General features: G+C 37.6%; 1 protein-coding gene across 2 annotated transcripts in view; it reads right to left on the bottom strand.

Annotated features, from left to right (window-relative positions):
• unc5c (unc-5 netrin receptor C) overlaps positions 1-24,198 on the bottom strand; it is a 177,266-nt gene that overhangs the window by 6,329 nt on the left and 146,739 nt on the right. Inside the window, exons 8-15 of one of the 2 annotated variants that reach the window (XM_015380620.1) lie at positions 21,330-21,386; positions 14,317-14,508; positions 9,942-10,298; positions 6,740-6,827; positions 6,435-6,606; positions 1,890-2,123; positions 1,170-1,319; positions 519-683 (exon numbers count right to left, since the gene is read on the bottom strand). In XM_015380620.1, the coding sequence (XP_015236106.1) occupies positions 519-683; positions 1,170-1,319; positions 1,890-2,123; positions 6,435-6,606; positions 6,740-6,827; positions 9,942-10,298; positions 14,317-14,508; positions 21,330-21,386 (1,415 nt within the window). The remainder of the gene's footprint in view (positions 1-518; positions 684-1,169; positions 1,320-1,889; positions 2,124-6,434; positions 6,607-6,739; positions 6,828-9,941; positions 10,299-14,316; positions 14,509-21,329; positions 21,387-24,198) is intronic. The other variant, XM_015380621.1, reaches the window with a different exon arrangement.

The raw sequence follows: 24,198 nt of genomic DNA, 5'->3' as shown, positions 1-24,198 counted from the left end.
GAGCAGTGGGTAGCACTCCTGCCTTGCAGCGAGAAGGTCACGGGTTCGATTCCTGGCCCGTGGTCTTTCTACGTGGAGTTTGCATGTTGTCACTGAGCATGCGTGGGTTTTCTCTAGATACTCTGACTTCCTCCCACAGTCCAAAAACATGACTGTTGGTTAATTTGCTTCCCTTAATTTCACCTGCCTTAGTTGTGAGTTTGTGCGTGAATGGTCTTTTGTCCTGTTTGTCTCTATGTGGCCCTGCGATGGACAGCTTGAGTTCGGCACCAGCACCCCTTGCAACCCCACTTGGGATTAAGCATGTCAGAAAATGGATGGATATATTATTATATCACAAATGCATGAAATAAGAGATAAGCGGAGGGGCTTTCCATGATAAGATCACAGTTTATCACAAATGAAGACAACTTGTCATTCCATCACATGGTACATTATTCTGCCAAGTCTTCTGGTGAATAACTTTTGACTGTCACATTAATGTTTGGAATATTGTAAACGTAGATTTAAAATGATACCTCTGAGAGTGTCGTATCCAACTGAAAGATTTGTCCCTCTCCTTCAACTTGTCGCACACATATCTTACAGCTCAGGTCCACCGTGCTAAGAGAGAAGCGCTCCAAAGTGAAACAGCAGTGGAGGTTTCTCTGAGAGCCCGTCCAGACTTGCTGAAAGGAGAGCTCCTGGAAAAGAGACAGAGGAGTTACTGGGATTGATCTCAACACTGCTGCTTTTTTGCAAAAACATTTTTAATATAAGCTTTCCAGCCTGACTGAAACCAACATGTTTCAGTTTACACTGGAAACTATAGCTGTTGTCATGGGAAGCAGAGAGGCACAGAGAAAAGAGAATCTACTTTTCTTATCCTTTTCTGCCTTCAAACTCTGTGATGGACAAAGGTATATTAAATATCCTAAGAAGTTTACAATTTCTTGATCTGATAAAGGATGAATAAGCTTGAGAAACAAAACTAGGTGACTTTTTTGTTAGTAATAGACAGTACAGTACTGCCCCAAGTACATAAATAATTAATGACCGCTTATTGAAAGAGAGCTAACAAACTGGTTAATGCTAATAACATTTTGTTTGTAAAGACAAACCAGATTTAGTAATTTGGTTGTACAGCATCAAGATCTAGAATAGATTGGAAATTAGATCAGCTCTCTTACCTGATACTTTGCTAGAAGTTTGCTCTTCCACAATGGCTGGGTAACATCATGGATGGAAAGTCTCAGATTGTGAGTGCTGTCCTTAAAGTTTAGAGTCTTTGGTTCATCCAGAAGTTTTCCACCCATTTGCTTCTCCATCTGCAGAACTTCCTGCAAATTTAAACATGCGCTTTATTTTAAACGGGACCAACAATGACCTACCCAACTTATAGTGCATCCTTTTTTCAAGGACAGTTGATCCACGTTTGTCTAAAAAAGCAAAACCAAAAGCAACCTTCCTCAATGTTCTTGCAGTAAGATAACTATCAGCTCTCATTACCCATCCCCAAATTTAATAACTGTGTTCAATACCCCCTTGGTGCAGTAATTTCTCCTTATCTTTCTTCCACATAGGTGCATCCAAGTATTAAACAGAATTGATGTTATGAGATGACAGCAGAGTAGACGGATAAATGTGGCTTATTGCGTCGATGCAGAGGCTACACCTTTCAAGAAGCGGCACCGTTTTTCAAATAGAAGCCACCATCTCCCTATATTGTGACACGAACACACAAAGCTTTCTCATCTGCTGGCTGTTCTCTCACAAACAGCTCAGTCGAAATGAAAAAAACTAACATTTCATTACTGCTCAAAAACAATTTAATACTGCCGATTTGACCTTCAGCAGATGACAAGAGATAAATAAAGAAAAAGCACATGCTTGTGAAGCTGTGCTTATACCTTGAGTGCATCCTGAGTGTCGTCCAGACAGTAAACTCTGATGTGATACTCCATGGCGGGGCAGGTGACGGGGCCAAAGATGGCTAGTTTGAGGCGTTTAATGGTGGCAGCGCTGAGAGATTGACCCACGAGGCAGTAGGTGCCCAATGTCTCCGTCAGGATGTGGCAAGCCTCCTCATCCATCTGGATATAGCACGGCGTGGTGAAGTTTTCCTCTCCTACAACCACCACATCCTGCAGCACAGACAAGATGATAGATAGATATAGAGCTGAATTTCAGCATCCACAGCTCAAAATGGCATCATAATTCTACTTCGTCAAAAGACAGTGGATGCAGAGATCGACCAAATTAACAACAGGGGAGCGAAAATCTGGGTGTAAAGACGACTTCTGTTATCAAAGGCCATAATTACTCCTGACAGGGTCTGTATTAAGTAACTGCAATGTAGATCAAGTTCACTTTTCTTTAGAAATGTTAAACAGCATCAACTTTGGCAGAGCCTCTACAGTCGGGACAAAGTCCTTCAATGATCATCACATAAAAATCTCACAACTGAAAAGCATTTAATGGTGAAAATAAGAGATTTTAATATAATTTTAAATGGACACATGTGCTTATTTTTTACTCTTACAGTTACTGACTAAACAACAGCATTAGGATCATCAGCAACCAGGGAGTAAACTTAGAGGACTGTAATTTGCATGCATCTGTGCCGTTTTCATCCATTTGGAGATTGCTGATCATTGTTTAAAGCCATGTGACAAACAGCTGCACTTCCAAGAGCATTATTATAAATAATTGGGTGTGTTTGATGCAGTTCTGGCCTCAATAGTAGATCAGTTTGACCCTGTCTGGCCTTTCAGATCGATTCAGACAGGTGAACATGGGCCCTATCTCATTGATAAGCTAGCACTGTATCTACCACCAATGGGATGGCTTTGTAGTAATTAAACACAATTACGTCTCATTCTTTTGACTGTGCGGATGACAGTTATGGGAAGTGCACTACTGTAAGATCTTAATGGACTCCAGAAACCTCTTCTGATTATACAATAAATAGTAATTAAGAAACAACCTGTAAAACCTTTTTAAAACCAGGTAAAATCGCCGTTTGAAAACTTTGATACAAGTTACATATTTAACACATCTGCTGTCTAACGGGAAAAAGCATACTGCACTTCTGTTTACTGCCATGCTTTTTGATTACTGAGGAAAATCAGATGAATTTTAATTTAAAAGTCACAATTAAGGTTTTGACCTTTAAAAAAAGCTACATCCTTTTGAAATATTAATGTGGTTGTCTTTGTGTGTGACTCCCCCTGATGCTCGCTCATTATCCATGCCAGATAATGGGACATGTAGTATTCAGGCCATCTGAGGTTGACCCCTTTAATGGCACCATGGCCTGGACATATTCCTCTTTCATTAACATCATCCTGTCTAAGGCAAATAATGCCTCCTCTTTCTTCCAATCCGTCCTCTCTCTCTTCCTCCAGCTCTCCTGATCTTGATCTTTCAGTCACTCTCTCTCTCTCTGGGTAACAAACACTCCTTGCAGCAGCACACTGGTACTAATTCAACCCATTATAAGAGACAGAAGAGGAATTACAGCGTTTTATTGTGAGCTATGCCATTTAACAGCAGTATTATGGCGGATCATTAGACTCTTTAACTGCTCCTGTGGGATGGCACCAGGGGCTTTCCTAGTGGGGGATAATGAGAACACACTGTAGAAAAATTCAGCTTGTATTTTGTTTATACAGTATGTGCACAAACAGAAGCAATGGAGTGAACAAACACAGCCTTAATTCATTCACACATCCTTTAGCTGAGGATCTTATTTCTAAAGATTCTTTAGGAATTAATGAAATATTAAGTCCCAAATATGGGTCACTATCTTAGGTCATCATCAACATGCATCCAACATGAGAGATGAATCGAGGGGGAGCAAGTAAACTTTTCACACCTTCCAACTCTGAGTGGTCAAACAACTATCAGTTTTCTTCTTAATCAAAAATGCTCTGTTTAAATGAAACTTCACAGTCTAAACCCTCATCTAATTCACTATTGTCTGAGTTTTGAAAATTCTGTTTTGTCTACAAAAGATTCTGATAATTCTCATAAGACAACATTATCCTCTGAAATAACATTTAATTGAACCTGCAGCACTGATTATTTTGAGTCAAAAAATGAATTTAGATACATTTCTAGAATTAAATCCACTTCATATTAAACTTAAGCAGTTTTCAATGTACTGGTTTCACTGAGATTTTCTTAGAAAACTTTCTTAGAAAAAGATTCACAAAATCTGCTTATGAGATTTCCTGTCAAGGCTGATTTTAATAATTGAAATAGCTCTTGACAAAAAAAATAAAGAAATAAAGAAGTGATTGAAGCTCTCTCCATTATTTATTAATTGTTTAAACTACTCAAACTTTTTAAGTAGGTTTACATTCGGCCAAACTTTTTAGCCATGAGGCTGGAAGAACAGTTTATACCTGGGACCTCATTGTCTGTGTGTGACAATGGCTTTTCTCAAACATGCATGGATGGAAAAAAAAAAAAGAGTGCCCATTCATTTTAAAGTGTTTCAGGATGTATTAAGTTTATAAGGTTATATTCAATAAAATAAAATGATTACTCATTTCAGAGGCTTGTTTGTCAGATTAGATGCTCCTTTCAAAATGTAATTTTAGTTAAGCTCACATTTCTGCATAAACAATTTTTTATTATTTGTCTGATATAGAAATAGACTGTTAAATCAGCCAGCCAATACTGTTTGATGAAAGTTTTCCTTGTATCGGGATCAGTCGATTAGGCATACACTCTGTAATTTATTTGCGCATTCAGCAATCATATCCAGAAATCAGCTGAAGTGCATGCATTCTCCTTTCAATTTTATCCTTCATAGACTGAGACTTGTGTACTATTTGGTATCGTTGCGTCACTTTATCATTATAAAGCAATGTCAGCTTCAAATATTCACAGGAAAAAAAATCTACAGCATTTTTTGTTTGACTTCTGTCAAAATCAGAATTGACCATAAAGAATCTGTATGTCTATCTGTAGTGTGGTGTAATACATTTATCATAAATGTTGTTTTTTCTTTAGCTATCCGCAGAAAATCTTTACAAGTGACAAATAAAGATTTAAGTGTATTCTCTACATCATAATTTTCATTTAGGTAACTGAGATGCTGAAATTGTTTTTTTTTTAAATTATTAATAATGTAATTAATTGGTGTTTTCGCTCTGATAAACTTTGGTGATAGAACAACTGTTTTAGAGAGCAGCAGGGATGCTTGGACCTGTGGTACAATGTGAATCTGACTGTTTACAATATATGGCCTAACAAGCATTTGAAGAGCTTTAAATAGTCAATGCACCTGACACTATGCGTATACTAGGAGACTAGGTTTTGTGGTTTAGGCTCATTGCTCTATGCGGAAAGATGAGTGTTTCTTGTCTTCCAAAGCATGTTATAATGGAGCAATGCCAAAAGGTAGAACCCTATTTCATGGCGATCTAAAGCTATAAAAATACAGGTTTCATAGCGCTGTTTCACTTGGAGAACATTGTCTTCAAACTTGAAGGTAAGTCCACCTTTTTCAGGTGTGAAGAACTCTTTTGTACACATAAAAAAGTGTGTAACATCACAAAAGACTGTGTGGCTTTACACAATGTTGGGTTGGACAGATGGGGGATTTTGGTGTTCTGCAGCTGGAGGAACCATTTTGTGTCTAAGGGCTGTCTCATGAAACAGAATACCTTGAAAAAAAATCAATGTATAATATTAACATTTAGGAAGCCAAATGACATTAAACACAAAGCTATTTGTGTGTGTAATATTAAATCCTCTTGTGAAGTTGTATAAAACATAGTTCTTCTTTTAATGTTGTTTGTTCATTCCATAAATGCAGGTCACTATAGCTTTGATTTAACATGTTAGTGACACAGGATGTAAAGGAAAACTGCTTCAGCCACCAGATTTTTAACTTTCTGTTTCATACATCAAATGAAAACTATGTAAATCACGATTTATGCACCTAAACCTATCCGAGTTTATGATTCAGGAAGCAAAGTCATTAGAGAAGAAACATGCTTAGAAGGGACAAAATATTTACCCTTAAGCATCTATTGTGACCTGATCATTTGAACTCTAAGCAAAACGCTTCCAGTAACACAATGCACAACACCACATGTATAAAGCATGCCATATTAAGTCCTATCCTATTCCCAGAGATCAGAGGTGTACTCTTTCAGCACATTATTAGAGCTGAGCTTCACACCAAACCAAAGGTAGTAGCAGTCTTTCTTTTTCATTCTATTCTGATCAAAGGAATATCATCTTTCTCCTTTGTTCTTTACTCACACAACAGAAATTTTAATTAACCACATGCATCTTGAATAACGCCATTCTGTATCTGATTTTAAATTGAAAGGAAACCATCTTAAAGCTTTACAGCACATTTTTAAACCTGACAGGTATTAGTTTCCTCTGCAGTACAATATTTTTGGGTTTTCTTTGTGACTTTAAAACCTCACCTCCCACTGGTTCTGCTGGGACTGGCTCTTGAGTTGGATCAGCCAGTCCTGCTGGCCGTCACACACGGCACAGTGGTGCATGGTGATGATGACGGGCCGTGTCAGCAGGGCCCCAGGGGGCCCACAACTCACTATGGGGCTCAGCACTGTTTGACCATCTTCCACAGAAGGCCTGGAGATTTCACACAGACAAAAAAAACATACAAATGCTGTTCAGCGACTGTGTTGACAGCTGTCTCTGCTAGAGTGTAATGGGGCACAGCGGACAGGGGTAAACAACGCTTTCGGGGTGCAGAACGCCATACCTCAGGTTGTCCTTCCTCTGAACGGTCACGTACATCTCATAGACCCTGCCTTGAGGAATGGCCCCCGCTGGTATGAGCAGACTTACCCCTATGGAACAGAAACACAGGAAACAAGCTGTGATTTACGGAGCACACCAAAGGTTTTATTATATTATACATTTAGGGGGCTTTAGTTGTCTGTCCTGCTTAATTTTGGATTGTGAATTTCACATATGCAAGCAGCATAAGGATACTAAGTGATGCAAAGACAACCACTACATTTAACATCTTTACCATCTAGTCTCTATGCCCTTGGTATATTAAAGCTAAATTCCAGGAATAAGACATTCCAGCATTCAGCCTGGCCTCAGTGTAGAAGTGCACTACTCCAGTTTTTTCCAATCCAATCTGATACGGATACCTGAGCTAAGCGTATTGGCTGATACCCAAAACTGATCCAGTTCAACTTTTGAATGAATGAACCATATATCTTGGCAGGCTTCAGCCCTGACATAAACATTAAAAAAATTTAGCATATTGACACAAATATTAATATGCTTTCTCTTATTTATTGACAAATAAATAACAGTTCCTTGTTAAGTGCAATGGACTGGATCAAACAATTAAAAATATTATATCTATATATATATGTTTGGGTATCATACGTATTATTTTATTTATTTATTTATTTATTTTGTCTTGTTTTCCTAGAACCAAAGCTTTTTTTTCTGACTTTTTCCCATAGCAGTATAATTTACTCTCGCATAAAACTCACATTTCATTGCCTTCTTCCGTGACATCCAAAATGATGCTGGGTTTCATTTCTACAATCAATGATCTCCTATCTCTTCATAGCATTTCAATATAGCTGCAGCCATCACAATTTACATTTTTCCATCTCAGATTGATTTGAAATGATGTCTTGTCTCATGGGTTATTTTTTTTTTTTTTTTTAGGAAGAAATCCATCAAATTCCCTCATGCATACACACAAGCTATGCTTTTCTGTCTCAAGAGGGGGGTATTAAGATAGCTAGAGATTTTCAGTGTAATTGCAGCAAACTTCTCAAAAAGGGTGACAGACAGGTTCTCCTTTCAATCACAGATCTGGCTTACAGGAAAGCTGTGATGCATTTTAAAATGCAAAATCTGCCACAGAGAAAGTGCCACCAAATATTTCATTACTCTGACACACAAACATATCGAATATCAAATTCCCTTTCTGCCCCATGCAGCCTATGTAACATAATGAGGTGAGAAAATTTTTCAGGTATTATAAAGAAAATAAATAAAATAAATAAAATAACAACTTAAGGAATGTGAGAAGTCTGCATCCTTTAATGTCACAGCTAGTTTGTCTATGCCTGTCAACACGCATCTGTGGTGTGATCCTTACAGCCTGCAAGTGTTTGAAGTGAAGACAGCATGGCTAATGTAAGCTGCCTGAAACTAGAACACCTCGACTTCAGCGCTTCTGGTGGAAGCACCTCAGGTATCCATCAACTGCTGTCACACTGTGCTCAGTCAGCTCCCTGATAAGTTACATATGGCTAAGCATATCACTTCAAAGTCACATCTGTTTGTATGTTTAATGTAGTGATGGTAGGCAGATAAGCTCTGTAAGTAGAGCAGCCTACCTACTGTACATAGTATTTGCTCTACCCATAAAATTGAAAGTATTTGTGTTGAGAACTAGATTATGTGTGACACTAAAACCATTTTAGCCTTCAAAAAAGGTTTCGCGTTTGTGCCAAAGTTATATAACATTATCAAATATATTCTTGCACATAACTTCTAAGTGAAACTAATTATCCGTACATGTTTCGCTCCTATTTGTCTTTGATTTTCTTAGTTTGTTAACAGCATTAACATCCTTTTAATATAATTCAAACAATAAAAAGCTGTCAAATTTAGCTTTGCTGCCTTTTTATCTGACAGATTTATGTGGTTAAGGGAACTTTAGCGTCCAGCTGCTGCTTTGTGAAAGGAGCAATGAGGGAATCCCCTCGGATCAGCTTGAGGGTGTCATCAGAAAGTAAGTCTGGATTTTCCTCCTGGATCTGTTCCTTAGCCACAGTAAATGGAAACAATGGATGGGTGGATGGACACAAACAAGGAGCTGCTGTCCTTTTTTCCTTTCCTTACAATCCTCTTTTTAGAGTGAGGGATCAATAAATACATTTCTTCTAACATTGGATGTAATTGTTTTAAGCCTTTTAGTTGTTGGATTTGACTCTAGGTTCCTTTGTAAAAATGTCCTTCTTAAGATACCAAGATGGCATGTTCTCATGGCTTTCTTAATTTTAAGAATTTTTGTAAGAATTGTATTATTATAGCTCTGGGTAACAGGAAGCCATAGATTAGCAAATTAAGTCTCAAAGACAAAGTCCATTTAAAAATGGAAAGAATGGATTACAAAACACTGCTGTTACATTTGCCCCATTAACACTACCCCGATGAAACTGATCAGTGCAGAGTTCAGACCGAGCTTGGATCAGTTAACCGTGCCAAGCTTGGTTCTTACGACCATTTACACATCACGGTAGCACGGTTCCTCACCTACTATTGGTGGTCCACAATACTACAGCTCTCAAGGCAGGAATTACGCAAACAAAAATGGTGGCGCCCATAACATTCAGGAAATGATGTGTCTGGATGGTGTCCTCCGCCCAAGTTTTAATGACAGCTTCAGTTTTGGCATCATCCCAGGTCCCACCACACTCTTGTGATGCCATTTATCGTTAATAGGCTGAGAAGAAGTTTGTGTTGTGAACAGGAGAATTGCAAAGCCGGACACGCTAGAAAACCCACAAAATAAGTCAGCTGACTGTAAAAAGGGATGACGTAATCTGCTCATACGCTCTTTGTCATCAGAGAACTGAGCCTCAACTAAACCGTGCCGATCACTACTGATGAATTGGTACTAGATTTAGCGCAGTTCCATGGTGTCTGGAACGGTCAAGTTCAGTTGCTTTCCATTTACACTCAACAGTAATATCAGTTACAATGCGACTATTGATATTAAAGTTATTATTAGGAATTTCATTCAAATAAAAATATCATTTTTAGCATGGGATTATTCTATTATAAATAAATGTGCAGACATTTAAAATGCACTGTGTTAATTATTTGAGGACCTTTTTATTCTTAGCAGAGGAACAAATAAATGTCACTGAATAACAAAAAAATAAACACGTTTAGAAAGCAGCTCTTTGCAGCCCTACCTGAGTTGGGTACAATCAGCTGTCCCCCCTGTGAGCTAAAGGAGCCGAGAGCAGTGCAGGAGGGATCCCTCGTGCGAAGTAGCGTCTGTGTGCGGCGCCCCATAGTGCTGTCACTGTTGTCCAACAGGCAGTGTGGCAACTTTGGTGACAGCTTTGACGACAGCTCCCCTCCCAGGTCATCCTGTGGGGTCACCAGGCCTGAGGAGTTGTACACCTTAATCTTTAGGTTAGGCAGAGGATCCAGCAGAGGTGAGTTGGTCATGGGGATTTTGTCGGCCACATCATGGAGGGCGTAAACTGGGCCGCGGTACATGGCGGCCGCTGAGGTCAGATCAGGTGGTGCTGTTAGAAGATCAGCTGAACGAAAAAAACAAAATAGGAAAAAATGGAAAGCAGAATATATAAAGGGTTCAGTTTTTGTAATTGGGGGTAAGAAACGCACAAGACTGAAGTCAAAACAGCTGCTTTGCTTATACTGTTGTTTTTTGCTCATTAAGGAAGTGGCAACAAACATAGCTCAATCGGAAAAGTTAAGGTGCAGCTGTGATTCATGAAGAACAGATGGCATCACAAGAACCCTGCGAAGTTAAGCTCTACTGTTGCCTCCACACCCTCTCAGCTTCCTAATATAAGTTTCTGGGTCACACCTCTGCCATAAAGGGTGATCTAATTTCTGATGATTGTTTGCTGTACATAAAACATCAGTAACTTCGGTGACTGAAGATTGCATTGAGGGGATCATAGCAAAGAAGTGATTGAAAACATGTGGAGAGAATAAAACACGCGGCTCAAAGGAAAAACACACATGTGTAAAAATTGATGCAATATGCTACAGCTTAACACAGAATGATAGAGCCAACATCTGTAATTGTGCATCCTGTTTTATATCAATGGTTCTGGCTTTGTTCTGTTTTGTTTTTTCAAACATTCTTTAAAAAAAGGCTATAGACCAATTTGTAGTGGTTCAAAGAAGGTTGTATGAGTTAAATATTTAGGATTAGAGTCAATTAGGGGAATGCAGCAGCGGGTAAAGAGGTAATGAAAAGCATCAATGATAATTTAGTAGTTTTTTGCATTTAACCATCATGGATCAATTCTACTGGCCACAGTCAGGCCGAATTACTGTCAGACCTGTGCAGTAAAACTATTTTTTTTAAATGGTACCTCACTTACTACATGAAGTGGGTTAAAAATACCAATAGCTATTCCAAACAAAACACACCAAGAGCATATTAAGGATTTACCCTGGACTCCTTAATGTGAACCCAAAATGTGAAGACCAGAATACACCCTAACTCCCATTTCTACAAGCCAAGATTTTTTCCCTGTCACACTGCCTGCATAGGAGCTTCCCCTACGGGCCACCAGCTTTGCAAGATCGAGCATTCAGAGGAGAGTTTTGTCGCAGCATTCCCCACTGTATAAACAAGCAGGGCAACAATTGTGGTTGCTGCTCTGACAAGCTGAAAAATCCCTATTTTACCATGAGTACATACTGTATACTGTTTATTGAAACATTTTATTGATTATACACTGTGTTTCCAGACAGACCTACTATACATGGGGAGGAGCCTGACTAGTCTACCTTACGATTTAGAGATTTACCTTTATAATTTACCCATGGTTGATGTGTTTTACTTTGGCTGGAATGTAATGAGTCTGACAGGAAGGGAGACATTCCCATCTAATTGCTACATAGGTCCGACCAAAATAGATCAGGGTCCACCTCGGTCGGAAGCATGTGTGCGGTCTGACGATCCAAGTGCATTTCAATGAGATGTAATTACTACAACTTCATATAATCTAATTTTCTGTCTGATTGGATGCTAAATTGTGTCTAGTGTGTTCCGACCTTTAAACTCTGCAGGCCTTATTAGTCTCAATTATTCAACAATAGTTAATAGATGGACAATAAGAGACTGGGCTAAAATGGCCTTAATCACAGAGCTTCAAGGCCGAAAGCACTGGTAATCAGCTATAGATTTGTGTTTTATGGAACAGAAATGCTTAATTCCCCTTTTGAAAAGAATTAAAGAAATTATAATTATAAAAGTGATTTTTAAAATGTAAATTTCCTCTTATGCTAAATTAAAAAGGCCTGTAGTTGCAAATTGCCTTCTCAAGTCCAAGGACCCCATAGAGCTTTACACTATATTCACTTATTCCCAATGGTAAGCTATATTGTTGCCACAGCTGCCCTGGGGCACACTGACAGAAGCGAAATGCAAACACAGGCATCACTGGGCCCTCTGACCATCAGTTGGAAATGCAGGCAAGGCAAAGAGAGAGACAGACAGAGATGGAATTCCCATTGGCGAACCTCTGATTGACAAGCTGTTTAACAAAACAAAAAAAAATAAGCAAAAACAAATAATTTTTTTTGTGGTTTGAAGTGTCTCAACGAACAATGGACTTTGATATGATCTGTTCAGATAGATGCCTTAAATGCCATTGCACATACCTGTACAACATTTTGTTGCACAGCAGACTTTAACATTGCAACATATAGACTAAAGTGAATTAAAGGATTAAAATATACCATTCACAGACAAATAGGATACATTAGAAAAACTGTGAATCTAGTACAGGCATAAATACCTTAAAAACAAATATGATAAAAGAAATACTGCAAGTTTATTGCTGTTGAAATAAATTCTGGTTAAATATTTAGTCAAAGTCCAGTGGTGCCAGCCCAGCTCAGGGTCGGTTAGATGTTTCATGGCCCCTTAAGGGAAAAAGCTATTTTCAGGTCTTTCTTTTCTTCTCCTGATGACCCTAAAACTGTCAGTGACCCCAGGGAAGGCTGTTCAAAAGATGTTATCCAGTGTTACAGAGGTTAGTGTTAATGTTGTATGTATGATCATTTATTTAATGGATAAGTTAACCTATATTTCCAGTGTAAAGAAATGCAACAACTTTGATGTCTTAATATAATTGGGTATTTTAAGACATGAATGTACTAACAGAGCAGCATAAAGACAATATAATTATTCTATAAACAGAAAACAAACTAAGTAAAAAATATACAAGTGTTGAGTGAAAATCTCTTTACCAAAACCTGCTTTTACACCGTTCTTTTAAATGGCTTAGTTTTATTCTTAGTTCTGTTTGATGAATAAAATGATTACTTGGGGAAGTTTTATAAACACATTTTTTTCATCACAGATTTTTAAATTAGTTGAAAGCCTTAAATATTTTCTGTCCCTTTACTTCTATACTGATTAATAATCAAGCACCAAAGTAAAATTATGATTTAATTGTGTTTGCCACCTCTGGTGCATCCCTAACATGTTGTTCCCTAATAGGACAAACTAAAACTCTGACATATCAGCTACTAATTAGCACAATTTCATTATTGAAGAAAAACCCTGTAATCTTTTATTTAATAAATATCTAAATATTTTTTTCTTGACATTGTGCTGACTTAATCTCATCATTGTCCAAATGGCTGCACTAAGTCATTATAATGCTTCACCTTTAAGTCCTGCTTAAAGAGCTGATGATGAACAACAGACACTGCTCTGGTGATGCTTTAATGATGAGCTCTGGTTCAACCTTCTGTCACATATTTTATTCATCATAGCATGTCATTGACATAAACATAGGTTCAGACTCATCTTTAGTCTAAAGAGCACATTTACATTTACATCATCTCAGAGACAGTGGCTGCTTCAGAGCATCTGAGTCAAACAAACTGCAACAGGTTGGTGTTATGAGCTATTAATGTAAGCCCCTCCAGATGCCTCACAAGGCATTTACGTAAGCTGACACAGCTTGAACTAATGTGCTGTAAAGTTCACGTTGCTTCATCTGAATATTTTTTCATTTATTTAAAACTCAGATCAGGCAAAATTGTTGAAACAAATAAAAAAATTATGTCAGTAGAAACCCAAATGACTGTAAGCCTCTCTTCATCAAACATGACTGCATCTCCAAATGTATTATTCACAATCAAAGCACTCACAAAACTGCGTATGTGATCTATGTAATGTGCTTTACTAAATGGCAATCATGTTTTATCTTGATAATTCTCATTTTAAAAAAAACATCCTATTATGGGATAATCTTATTGTATTGCTTCTTAACAAGCAATGAAACTAAAGTCACTAAATCATATTATTCCAAAATATGCTAAAGCATAAAATGAAACACCATGCTTCAGTTATAGATGTTTGATTTTTGTACTTTTGTTTTTAAGGTTTTTATTTTGAACTACCATGTTAAGGTACCAAAGAGTTCATTAATTTATCAAAGTAATTATAATTTATTAAGGTAAACATAGATGAAATTAAAATTTTCCTTGTAAAACCCTTTAACAGTCGTTAGACATGTAAACACATCCAAAAACTAAACCAGAATCCACCTTTTGACTCACCTTTGCGAGCAGTCTTGATGCTGACTGGTTGGAACCCTCCATTCAGGGCAGAGGAATCGATGATGTCAGAGCTGAACTCCCGGTGGTTCTTCCTGTAGACGAAGAGCGCCACGACGACAGAGATAACCAGGCACAGGATCACAGCGATGACAATACCCACATAGAGAGCTACGTCATCTGTACTGGGAGCCACTGGGAGGGAGGAAGCAGAGATAAGATACAGACAGAAGAAGAGTCTTTTAAGAGATCATAAGTTTACAACAATAAGATTAGGCTTTCTTTTTCAACATGCAGGCGTTGCGATGAGGACATTATCAGAGGGCTAATATCCTGGTTTGGGATTGAGCCGGATATTAACAGCCATAATACAGGGAAATAAATGCAGAAAGCTAATTTGTTTTTTTGTTTTTTTATTCTAGTCCGTGTTTTCATATTTATATATTTGCAAAAATAATTTCCTTTTCCAAAACTTGTTACACAGCAACAAACACATATTTTTCACAGAAAAACGTATTAAAGTCATTACTTCTGCGCTAAAGGGCAGAGATTATACTCGATCAAAGCTGGATATTTCTATAAAGAAAACAAAGCTTCTCTGCATTTGACTGAAGCTGTACACCAGGCCTCATGAATATAATTATTAATAATTAAAAGATAATGATGATAAGAGCCTGAAAAAACCCCCACAATTAGGATATATGGCCGCCTCAGTGTAACACAGCGGCAGGCTGATCCATGCTCAGGCACAAGATTAAACGTTCTCGGACGCATAGCCGTGCAGGATTTCATCTTCAAATCCGGTGCTCTATGCTGAAGTTCAGAGCATATGTCTTTGTTCTAACACACTGCAGATAAGATCTAGACATAGCTTGGATTTCTCAAATTGACTTTCATCTTTGCCTGCCTCCCAAAGTCTTTCTGTCCTCTTTCCAGCTGAAACCTCTGTGATTAGTTGGCCAAGCATAGAGGAATATATGCAGCTGCTGGAGACAGACAGTGAGTACAGATCAGGGCTTTTATTAGATGCTGACTGACAGACTGAACTCTGTCGTTCTCCATGAAGAATGTCCTTCAGTGTCACGACTTGACAAATGAGTAGGGGGTGTGTTGGGGGGGACGACTTCTTTCGAGGTAATGGAATACCAGGGGGGCTTGTGAGAGCATGTGTCCGTACATTGTTTAACTTGTCAGCGCAGGGTGTAAATGTTCAGAGGTCGTTTATGAAGTCAGACAAAAAGCATGCACATGCAAACTTATTTATTTGAGAGTAAAAGGAATTTTTATAAGGCAGTGAATCCCACTTCTAGGACTTATGCAAATTGCACAGAATATGCAGCAGATGGCAGTGTCACCCATAAATCCAAAGGAAGGGCTTTGAAGACATGCATGATGGCAGAGGATTTGTGCAGATGGCCCTCATATGAGTCTTGTGCTCAGTTTCACAAAAGAAGCATGAAGCAGAAAAGCGAAGAGGCAGTGAGCAAAGAGTGTTTTTGCAAATAGTAAAAAGCCATAAGTTTAATAATAAAATTTAAAGAGCCATACTCATATTTCTTAGACATTTTTTTAAAGTTACACTGCAAATAGAGAGAAAATCAATTTTATTTAAAATGAGTAGATTTTTCTTGAATTGAGCAGGTAAGTGAAACACTTTGCCAATGCAATAAGACTATTTACATTTAAAATAAGAAAAACAACTACAGTCTTAATTTAAGTGCATAATATCTAATTGTCTTATTTTAAGAGTAGATCCATTAGAAGATCATCTAATTTTAGATAATTTCTGCAGTGTTCACTTGATTCTATAATTGAAATGATTTTGATTTTATTTCATAGACCAACAGTGTTGCAGGATTGTAAAATGTAAGCAAAGGAGAAAATTGTTTTAAAAAAGTGTTTACAAAGAAAAATCTGAAAGGTGTGACATGTTTTTGTATTTGGAACGATTTTCTCTCAAAGCACTACATAAAATCCACTGAAAGAATTTGGTTCAGGGACAACTATACAGTAAATCTTCCAAAATATTTCGCCCGAACCAAACAGGCGGCCTGAGCAAAGAGAGCTTTTATTAGAAGATGAGTCAAGAGGCCCATAGTGACTTGGGGGAGCCTGCCAAGATCTACAGCTTAGGTGAAAGAATCAATAGACCAGACATTGATTAACCAAACGCTGCTGAAAATATGGCCTTTATGGAAGAGCGGCAACCTCTTCTCTTGAAAGAAAACCTTAAAAAGTGTAACTAAAAATATGCTAAAGACAAATAAACTATAAGGTTATGTAGGACTTAACTGAGTCTTCGGGTGTAAATGTAAAGCTACATGTGAAGTTTAAAAATAATGCGGCATATTTTGCCCTGAAAAAAAATACTGGTGGTGGCAGCATCATGCTGTAGAGGGAGTTTTCTTCAGTGAGCACAGGGAAGCCAGTCAGGGTTGAAGATGAAAAGAGATAAAAACAGGATACTCCTGAAAGCAAACTTTAACAGGCTACTACCAACACTTTCCAAAGGAGCAGTGGTCCTAAATGTCTTAGAATAGTCTAGACAGCTAAAATTCTTGTTAATGGTTTTAAGTAGACAATCTGCAAAAAGGTTGACGGGTGTAAATACTTTTGTAAGATATAAAAAAAAACTACTGGACCTAATGTTCAACTCTAAATGGAATTAAACGAAGGATAGAAAGAAAAAAATATTGAATATTTGGAAAGACAGTGTTCAATCAGAGGTTGACGTTTCCTAAATTACTATGATTAGACAAGATTATAGAAATATATATATTTTTGTTTTGTTTTTTCTTAGAAAGCATACATCTCTTTTCAACCTTGCCTGTTCACAATGCACCCTAAGGTCTGTCAAACCTCTAATCTTCCCTCTCTTAGAGTCCCAAACAGAAAACAGAGCAGGGCACCCGTGATGAAGGTCTAAAAATGTAATTTCACTCCTTCTGCAGAGCTTCCCTGCAGTTGCTTAACATATATCCCCTCAATCGAACAATCTTCCATCCACGCTTTGATGATAAATGCAGCAACCTGCTAAGTGTACGCATTAAAATGTATCACTGTGATGAATACGTCCCTTTGAACATGAGCTATTGTCAGAAATGGAAAAATACAAGGAGTGGAAATGAAACAGATTATTAAACACTCTATTTTCTGTGAAGACCAGAAGATTTAAAGAGTGAGAAAGAGAGACAGGATTACGAAAAGGCTTAAAAGCACTGCGCAGAAGAATTAAAGCAAAATAAAAATGAGATATTTAGAAACAGTCTTTTTGCACATTACTTCAGGGTGAGTTAGGTTTGCTTCAACTAAAATTTGTATGTCTTGTTGGTAATTATTGGTATCATTTTGATACCAATAATTTTTTTTTCATTCTTAACTTCTAAAAAAAGAAAATGTTAAAATTCCTAAGGCTATGCAATACTTTACCAAAAAAAATGAAAAAAATATTTTAAATGCCCTTGGTTATCTAGAGTTTTTACCCAAATGCCCCAGTTTGTTTGAGAATTGTATCTGTTAACATCTATATTAAAAGTATTAAAACTTTTTGGACAGGTGCAGCGACAGGGTTCCTCTGATGACAGTTCATTATTTCTGCAGTAGCTGCTATACAGTAACTTTGAACTAAAAAAGCACCTTAAAAACGCTTTGCTTCTTTCCTAAAGATATCTCCTGCTTTGAGGGTGTTCATTAGTTCATTCTTAGTGTAGCCCCACAATTAAGTCTTACAGTGCTTTTAAAGCTCGAATCTGAATCATCTTTCCTTCATGACTTTGAAGACCCTTAGCCTTGAAAACCTAATTAAAGCCTAAGACTTTGGTAAAACATCTGACATCTGAGGTAATTAAAAATGTTTCAAAATTGCTCTTTAAGCCCTCTGTGTTTCAGTTCATCTTCTATTGTTTAAGAAAAAGAGGCCATCTGCAGACCCTCTGTTCATTTGCTCCATGTTTTAGAACCATCCAGTACAGCCCTGATAACCTGTAAGGACAAATGTTTCCTGGAGATGAAAAACCTTGTAAATACATAAACACAGCTTTGTTGCTAACCTCAAATGTTTAAGATCAATTATTTGACATACCTGTAAGTAGAAAAACAGAAAATGTTTTTTTTTTTTTTTACATTTCTGCATTAGTTACAGACTCACACTAGATTATTAGTTTTTTTATTGTTTATGTGGTTTAATAAATTAAGTTGTTAGAGCAAAATAATTTTTTTTTCTGTAAAAGTTATCTAAACTTTGAGGTCTATACAGTTCTCTAAGTTGGAAAAAGTATAAATACACCTGTTATGCTACATTAATATGCTAACATGAGTAAAATTGTATTCAGATCTACAGTATCATTGATTTATATAGAAACTATAAAAGGACAAATAAAATTCTAAATCAAATTAATGTGAATAAATGTTACAGTCATAAAGCTCATTTCAATAACAAAAGGAAAGATTTTTAAAGAAATAAAGCAGTGGTAAAACAGACTTAAGATTTCAAGAAGTATTAGTTTCCTTCAGTAAAATGTATTTCTTTCTATTATTAGGCCTAACCTCAACAAACCTAAACTTTCTTTATTGTTTTACCCAGCTCTGTTGCTTTGCCTACATGCATCCTCTACTGGGCATTCCGTACCAAAAATTGGTTTCTGGAAAACCATAATTTAGGTAATTTAAGTAATATTAATCATAATAACAACATATCTAAACTAAAATTCTGTAAAGCATATTATGAAGAATGAGCAATGCAAGAGTATTTATTTAAGAAAAAGATGTACATCTCCCCAATCTCTCCAGTGAAACCCCCCATGTAGCCCTGTATGTAATTAAGTAGTGCAAAAAATTTGCTACAGGTGATAATTTAACGAAATTGATTAATCCAAAACAGCTTTGCAACACTGAAAAGTAGGAAAGACTCTTAGAGTGTAGGCCTCCACCAGGCATTAAAGTTTGCCCCATATCTTATTTATTTACACCTATAGCTAAAAATCACACATGATCTGGATCTTTACCAAACGTTCTCCTCTGACCCTCTTCATTTACTTTCTTGTTTGATCAGCAGATCGATACTTTGAGCGAGGCATGGCTCACCTTTCCTGTATTTTTGTCTTCAATATAGTACTGGACTCTTTTTGAGTCTGATGCTGAAGCTGTCAATATTCACTGCTGCCACCCTCTGGTTTAGTGGGGAACTGCTTGTTCTGCTAAATAATTTTAAAGAATCCTTTTTAAAAATCCTGCATCCGGATAATGATGTGGACATCACACAAACTTGTGGATTGAGGTGCAGCTTTTGGTAAAATTGTTGTCATTTAAATCTTTTCATAACTTTTCAATTATTCTGTACACAGACGGACAGACAAACTTGACAAATAACCATAGCCTTCTTTGTGGAGGTACAAAACTTGAAATCAGGGCTTTTTAGGTTGCTTCAGTATAAGCTAAGGAATAGAAAATAATGGCTCACAAACTTACACAGTAATAGAAGGAAAGATGTGTTTTTAATCTAATCATAGGGTGCGAATTTGAGATGAGACCAGACTGCTCTGGAACCATGGTTCAATATAATCCTCAAACAGTTTGATCCTTTAGTACCATATGAGTATTGTTTAGACAACACAGCCTGTCTGACTGTTGCTGCTGACTTTCTATCAATCTCTATCAATATGTAAATAAGAAGTTTGCAATCATGGATGAGATACCAATAAATCTCAATCAATTCCATGATGCTATAGCAGACAAAACTCTTCTAGAATGATCCTGTTAAACTTCTCAACCCATGCCACAAGGAACGGAAAGGAGACGGGGTCTGACCCACTGCTAGTAATGTACTCGTACTCATCGCCCTCTGCTTATCCAGGACTGGATCACTGGGGTAGAAGTCTTTTATTCTTAATCTCTTTAAGATTAAAATACCTTGAAAGTTTTACTGTCTCAGTCATCAAAATATATGTGAAAGTGGGGAGTTTATCCAATAAGTCAAGCCTGAATCTGGACGCATCCTTTTAAGAGACCAATATCATTTAGGTTGAGTCCCTGCAGTAGTGAATATAATTAACTAATTTATTTAGAAAATATTGCAGATAATAATTGCAGGGACGATACACAACTCTACAGTTAAAATAAGAAACCATACGCTTTAGTATTAGTAACAAAGGAAAACAGGGATATATGAAACAATTTAAACTCTTGTAATTAATGTTAGGATGATAGCCTTTGTACTTGAACAATACCAGTGCCTGAATTTGAACTGTGCGAGGGATTAATGGCGGAATAAAATAGCAAAGAACATCAAACACTACAAGATCATGACCAGCATGTAAGGAGATTAAAAGTCATGACACTTATGTGCTTCATGCATAAATGCCTGCAGCAGAAATGTGCCAAAAACACATATCGCACACAAGTTAAAGTACTTGTTTTGTTTTTTCTATTTGCAATAGGAACCAGTTAGTTATGCAAAGCTGCCTGCACATACAAAAGGTTTGACAGCTATCAGGTCTCATCAGTGATGCCAGGCTCAGTGAGAGGAAGTAGATTTAAACTTTCAGCGTATATTTTTGTGGTGTTATGCAAAATCACCATGTTCTTTTAATCCTGTACTCTGCTGTTTATGCTATAAAAGTCTGTGATATAGCTTTTGGCCCCACAGTTCAAGAGAATTTTACAGTGGACAGTAAGCTTTGGTGTTCTGCTGTGTGATGACTGATCTGGGTCATAAGGCTGTCAGAAGAAGACAGAAACTCATAGCATTTCTGAAATGTGACAGAGACTTTTGGCCAGGGACTCAGGATCGACTATCTGTGCCTTAGCAGCTGATGAGTAATCTAGCATTAAAATCTTTCCAGCTAAAAGTAAATTCACTTTTTGTATTGCCCAATATGTGGGCGGTACCACCAAGCTCTTATTAAACAAGTGCCGATTTTAAGTGATGGGTGTTTTTCCAACTCATACGTGCATAAAAATAACAGCAGAAATAAAGATTAAAACAAAATCAAAAATGAAGACAACAAACAATAACTCACATGAATTTCCCAAATCACCCTCGTCATTAGCCTCAGTTGACTTCTGATACAAGGAACCTTTAAAAAAAAAAGAAAGAAAAGGTCGTGGACGGGGAGAGGGTGAGAGGGCAAAAAAAGAGGGGTGATGAAAACCAAATTTCCAACAGAAAAACAAACTCAACAAATGAGACGGCAACAAACACATGAACAAGAATGATGATACAGGGAGGGATTTTTTCTTAATACCGCCCCTCCCCCCGCTCTCTATCTGTGCATGCTATATAGAGATGAATTGACAGGAAAACAGGGGGAGAATGTGGACGTTCTCCGAGGAAGGTGCACGATCCATCAAGTGGGCTTAGTGCTTTGGTGGCAGCAGGACAGATGCTGGCAGGTGAGGGGAATGGAGGGGCTGATAAACCGTGGGCTCCAACAGAGTCAATAGAACCTACAGCCTTACATCTGTCAGCAGAAGGTGGATGGAGATGTTAGTGCACGAGATAAAAGGAATGATTATGTTCGGAAAGCAGAAAGAGAGGAAAGCTGAAGGACAGTGATTAGAAAAACTGAACACGTGCGATTGAGAGATTTAGAAAATCTTCTACAGTACATAGAAGGTTTTCTGGCTCCTGCTGGGATTTCTGAGGCTTTAGCTGCGGCCAAACTGGAAAGCAGAGTGAGTGCACAAGCAGACTTAATATTCACTCTCCCCAAGACATCCCTAAACAACTATACAAACAATAAAATTCTTATTGGACAGGGAGAGTGCCACTGGAAGACAAGTGGACTGACAGGAAAATCAATGGCATGATAGATGGGGTAGGTGCATGCAATCAGGCGTTGGGGATGCAGGTTTGGGGCATGCAAGAGGCGACAGTTAGCGGATGAACGTTTTGAACCTATCCTGCGGAGTTCACATGAATCCAGACGGAGTCCAACGTAAAACCAGCATAATAGCTTTCTTAGTGGATGGGCTCCAGAGGAAAACAAGCAGCTCCAGAGAAAAAAAATATCTTTTTTTTCCTCTCAGCTTATAGATCCCGGAAGGAAGTTGGGATCACGGTACAGCTAATCAATGTCCGTGTTAAGCATTATCACTTCAACTTGACAATTCCCCAATCTTGCAGATCTATTTTGTCCTTTTGTCAGCAGAACCTGACATAATCAACACAGTTAAAAGGTTAATTTCTGTCTCTGCTACTTCTTAATCTATGTGAAACCAAAGATCATGAGACAGTTTGATCAAGACCTTTCAACCACAGGATAAATAGCAAAAATGAAGCTTGGCATCATGAATCTGCCGTCTTGTCTCACAGCAATAAAGCATGCACCCTTGCGGGTGTCTGAATTTCCCTGTTCAGTGGATCGATATGTCAAGAAAATGTCATGTCTTAGAGTGGGGTTACCAGAGGCTTGACAAACATCAGAAGACAGACCACAGGGGGATTGCCAAACAGAGACAGGTCAGCCTAGTGAACTGTGGAAGCTACACAAGTTAGAAATCCAAAGGTTTTCTCTGAATGTGCAGAGTGCAAGCTTTCTGGATCAATTTAACGATGTTTAACTTTGTTAAATATAACATTCAAAACTCCCTAACAGTTGAAATGCAATAAACAGGTTACAAAGTAAATTATAACAAAACTCTTTCCTTTTTTACAGGGGTCAGTTGTGTTTTTACAGTGAGCAGTTATAGAAGCCCGAGGCATCAGGCTGTATATCGAGCTCCAGTCATATCAGATTCCTTCAGGCAGAGCTCTGTGATGGACTCATTTGAAGTGATTTAAATAAATTCAAACATCAGAAAATAAGATCAAACTGCAACGAAATCCACAGACACGTGTTTGCTCAGATTCCAGCTCTGCACTGCAGGGAGCAAATCAGCAGTCCGAGGTGAGTTCGGATTGCACACATCTTCCATTCCCAATCATATTTGCCATAACATGAGCTTTCAGATAATGGGCCGTTCTCCTAAATGCTTGTGGAAATGGTCATTAGCATTGACATAAGTGGCTCTGGCCTCTTAGCTTCCTAAAAAAAATCAATCTCTGAAACGATCCTGAATTTATCATGATGGCTTTACATTCTCTGCAAACTGGTCATCAATCCTTCAAGAACTAATGCTTTTGAGATAGGCGGAGCTTCACAGGACACGTTCAAGGGCAGGTAAGAGTTTAGGTGAATATATGCTTTTTAAGCAACTTTAACAGATTTGTTTTCAAAAGTTTTTGTGATGTCATCCTAAATCTAGTCACATTAAAACCCCAGTTAAAGGGTTATTTATTCATTTTTTATGTTACAGACCAACACTAGTCTTATAATTGTCAATTTAAAAAAACAATGGTTTTCTAAATACTAAATATGTATAAGTATAAATCTTTGTCTCATGCAGAGATTTATACTTAAAGTAAAGAAAACTGTAGGTACCACAATTTACAATGAAACCTTTTTCGTCTGAAGGTTTTACATGCATTATGTTAAATTAGGTATTTACAAATTGTTCATTTGAAAAAAAAAAATGTTTTAATGCAGTAATAATGATCAGGACTCGCTCTTTTCCTTGTATATAACAATTCATTCACCTGTTTTTTTTTCATAACCTGTGGAGTTTAACCCTTCATATTTTTATTTATGTATTTTTCATATGCAATTATCCCTGCAGAAGTGATCACAGTTTGCATATAGTTTTTGTCTCTTCCTACTACTCCTGGATTAGCTTTTCCGATAGGTTGACACCCCACCTCAAGCTGCACAAGTTCAGGTTTCTGAACTGCAGCTTTGAACGCTTGAAGCGGACGCCAGGATGCCCTGACGCTTGGATGCGCTGTTACCGATGAGCAGACGCGCCACAGGGGCTCTTGACGCTGTTTAGCCTTTGCACGTAAAGATGCTT

The sequence above is a fragment of the Cyprinodon variegatus genome, unplaced genomic scaffold (genome assembly GCF_000732505.1).
Source record: "Cyprinodon variegatus isolate N-32 unplaced genomic scaffold, C_variegatus-1.0 Scaffold218, whole genome shotgun sequence".
Lineage (NCBI taxonomy): Eukaryota > Metazoa > Chordata > Actinopteri > Cyprinodontiformes > Cyprinodontidae > Cyprinodon > Cyprinodon variegatus.
The sequence above is the reverse complement of the archived record's forward strand: the minus strand, read 5'-3'. Positions and strand labels throughout refer to the sequence as shown.